Source organism: Cornus florida, unplaced genomic scaffold, assembly GCF_030987335.1.
Source record: "Cornus florida cultivar Cherokee Brave unplaced genomic scaffold, ASM3098733v1 CherokeeBrave_3.0.0_Hap2_Chr11, whole genome shotgun sequence".
In the NCBI taxonomy this organism is placed as follows: Eukaryota; Viridiplantae; Streptophyta; class Magnoliopsida; order Cornales; family Cornaceae; genus Cornus; species Cornus florida.
Window position 1 is genome coordinate 86,386,640 of NW_026775581.1, and position 2,203 is coordinate 86,388,842.

The window sequence follows — 2,203 nt, forward strand, 5'->3', positions numbered from 1 at the left end:
GCATATGAGATAGATATAATAATCCCCACGGAAATGACACTGCACTGCAGGCTTTTACCACTGTTTCACTCAAACCCTAATGTCTCTTTCTTTCATTTTTGTTTCTCAAACTTAATCCTTCTTTATCTTTTAATTTACAAGCTGCGTTTTTTAGCCTCCATTCTTGTGCCATTGCAGCTTTTATCTCACACCAATGAAAAAATCAAAGCATGCATGTAACAAAAAAGACAAAAAACAAATCTCACACAAGTCTATCAAACTAGCTAGACTGTATGTTACACACTAAATTGTCACTCTCTTGCTCAAACGAAAAGCACAAACAAATCAAACACACACACACACACTATGTTATCTTGACTAGCTGTCACGGTGGTGAGGACCCGCGTCCTAGTCGAAGCTCTAGGTCAAGATCTTCAATGGCTGATGACTCCTTCTTGATGCCGTTATTATTTTGATAATAAGTAACATTTTCAACTGACACTGTAGGTTCAGTGCTGCTAGTGTGATAGAGAGAGGAATTGATGGTTGGAGGCGGCGCCACCGGGTAATTAATAGATGGTGGTGGGCAAGGATTCATCAATCCGTTGGGAGGGTAGGGTGAGATAGAGAGAAGAGTGGAGGGTGATTCGATACACGCGCCGTTAGGGTTAGGTAATGAGTAGAGAAGGCACAGTCCACCACCATTGGCGACGAATTCTTGGGTTGGGAATATGAGAGTGGAAGAAGTAGTGGTGGAGGAGGAGGAGGTGGGGTGGTTAGTTGAACCGGGCGGCGTTTGGTGGAGCCTGGCACGGTCGCGGCGGTGCACGTTCATGTGGCCGCCTAGGGCTTGGGCAGACCGAAACTCCCTTCTGCAGAAGGTGCAAGTATATGACCGGGGCGGCCAAGTGGTCCCCATGACGTTGCCAGTGTCTTCTGCAAAGGCTCTCACCTCCCATGAATCATCATCTTCTTTGGTTTCTTGCTTTGGGTTCCACATCCACGAGCCGGTGGAGGTCAAATTAGGATTCAATTGTTGTTGTTGAAGAGATTGATCAGATAATTTTTGGAGCTGAGTCAAGGAGAGAAAACCAAGCTCAGCACCCATGGTACTAATAACATTTAAGATAGGTGTGATAAAGATGATGCATGTGGAGTGAAATGATGAAGAGGGTTAAATAGGGGATGGGCTTGCAATGGAAATGGAGACAAAAAAAAAAACCCTAGCACCGTGTATATCACCAAAATTTTGAAGCAAGCAGTTGGATTTTAGCAGTGGAGAGAGAGAGAGGAAAGAGAGATTGATAATATAATAAGTACTTGTCCACCCAATTAGTTATCTATATATAAAGACAACCATAACCTACATTGGCTTCAACGCCCATCTTAGTAACTGATTAAATATCTCTCTCATGCATCTTCTAGGGAAACATTAAACAAGTGATAAAGAAATTTAATGCAAAAATTTAGATATAATTAAATTGAGAATGTTAATTAAGAAAATAGAGTGAAAAAAGGTTAGATCGAGAAAATTGAAAATGAAGTCCCAAAAGTAGTATTGTCAATATATGCATGATTTCAAAATCATTGGAAGACAAATAGTGAAGTACTGGTTGCTTCAATTCAGGCAATAAGTTTATTATAATTTGCTATATATCTGACCTTCATTGCCATACTCTAGTTATGTGTCATGACTACTACTTCAAAAATTTTATTTTTATTTTTATTTTTATTTTTCACAGAAAAAGTGGGGAGTGAGAGAGATGAGAAAGCTAGGGCAGGGTAATTGCATTTATGAAGGTGTCCTTGGGTTGTTCCTATTAATGGTTCTTTTCTTGCATTTGCTACTTTCTATCTGGCTCTTTACTGAATTGCTACTTCTGAAAATGTCACTGTAGGACTATAAAGTGAGTTACAACTTTGAAATAATTGAAGTACGTACTTTTGTTTATTGAAGTTCTATAATTAATATTTCATCTGTTCATGTCATAAAACTATATATATAACTTGAATTCATCTCACATACAAGGCGTGCTTATGGTCGATCTTATTATAATGCCACATATTAAATTAAAGAAAAACCCTTCACACACACACACACACACACATATATTATGCAATGCAATTATGAAGGAAAATGACTTATTGTGGAATTCTTACTCAGTAACTTCTTGTTTTCATTTGAAGGAAAGTAAAATGTACCCCGGCTTTGTGGTAGAGTTTT

General features: G+C 38.7%; 1 protein-coding gene across 1 annotated transcript; it reads right to left on the minus strand.

Annotated features, from left to right (window-relative positions):
* Nucleotides 1-364: 364 nt before the first annotated feature.
* LOC132281477 (transcriptional regulator SUPERMAN-like) lies at nucleotides 365-1,253 on the minus strand. Its single transcript, XM_059783176.1, has one exon. The coding sequence runs from the start codon at nucleotides 1,085-1,087 to the stop codon at nucleotides 365-367; it is 723 nt and encodes a 240-aa protein (XP_059639159.1). The 5' UTR covers nucleotides 1,088-1,253.
* Between the last annotated feature and the right edge of the window lie 950 nt (nucleotides 1,254-2,203).

What these genes read in the sequence shown, in the direction of transcription:
- LOC132281477 (XM_059783176.1), bottom strand. Translation starts at nt 1,087, where the DNA reads ATGGGTGCTGAGCTTGGTTTTCTCTCCTTGACTCAGCTCCAAAAATTA.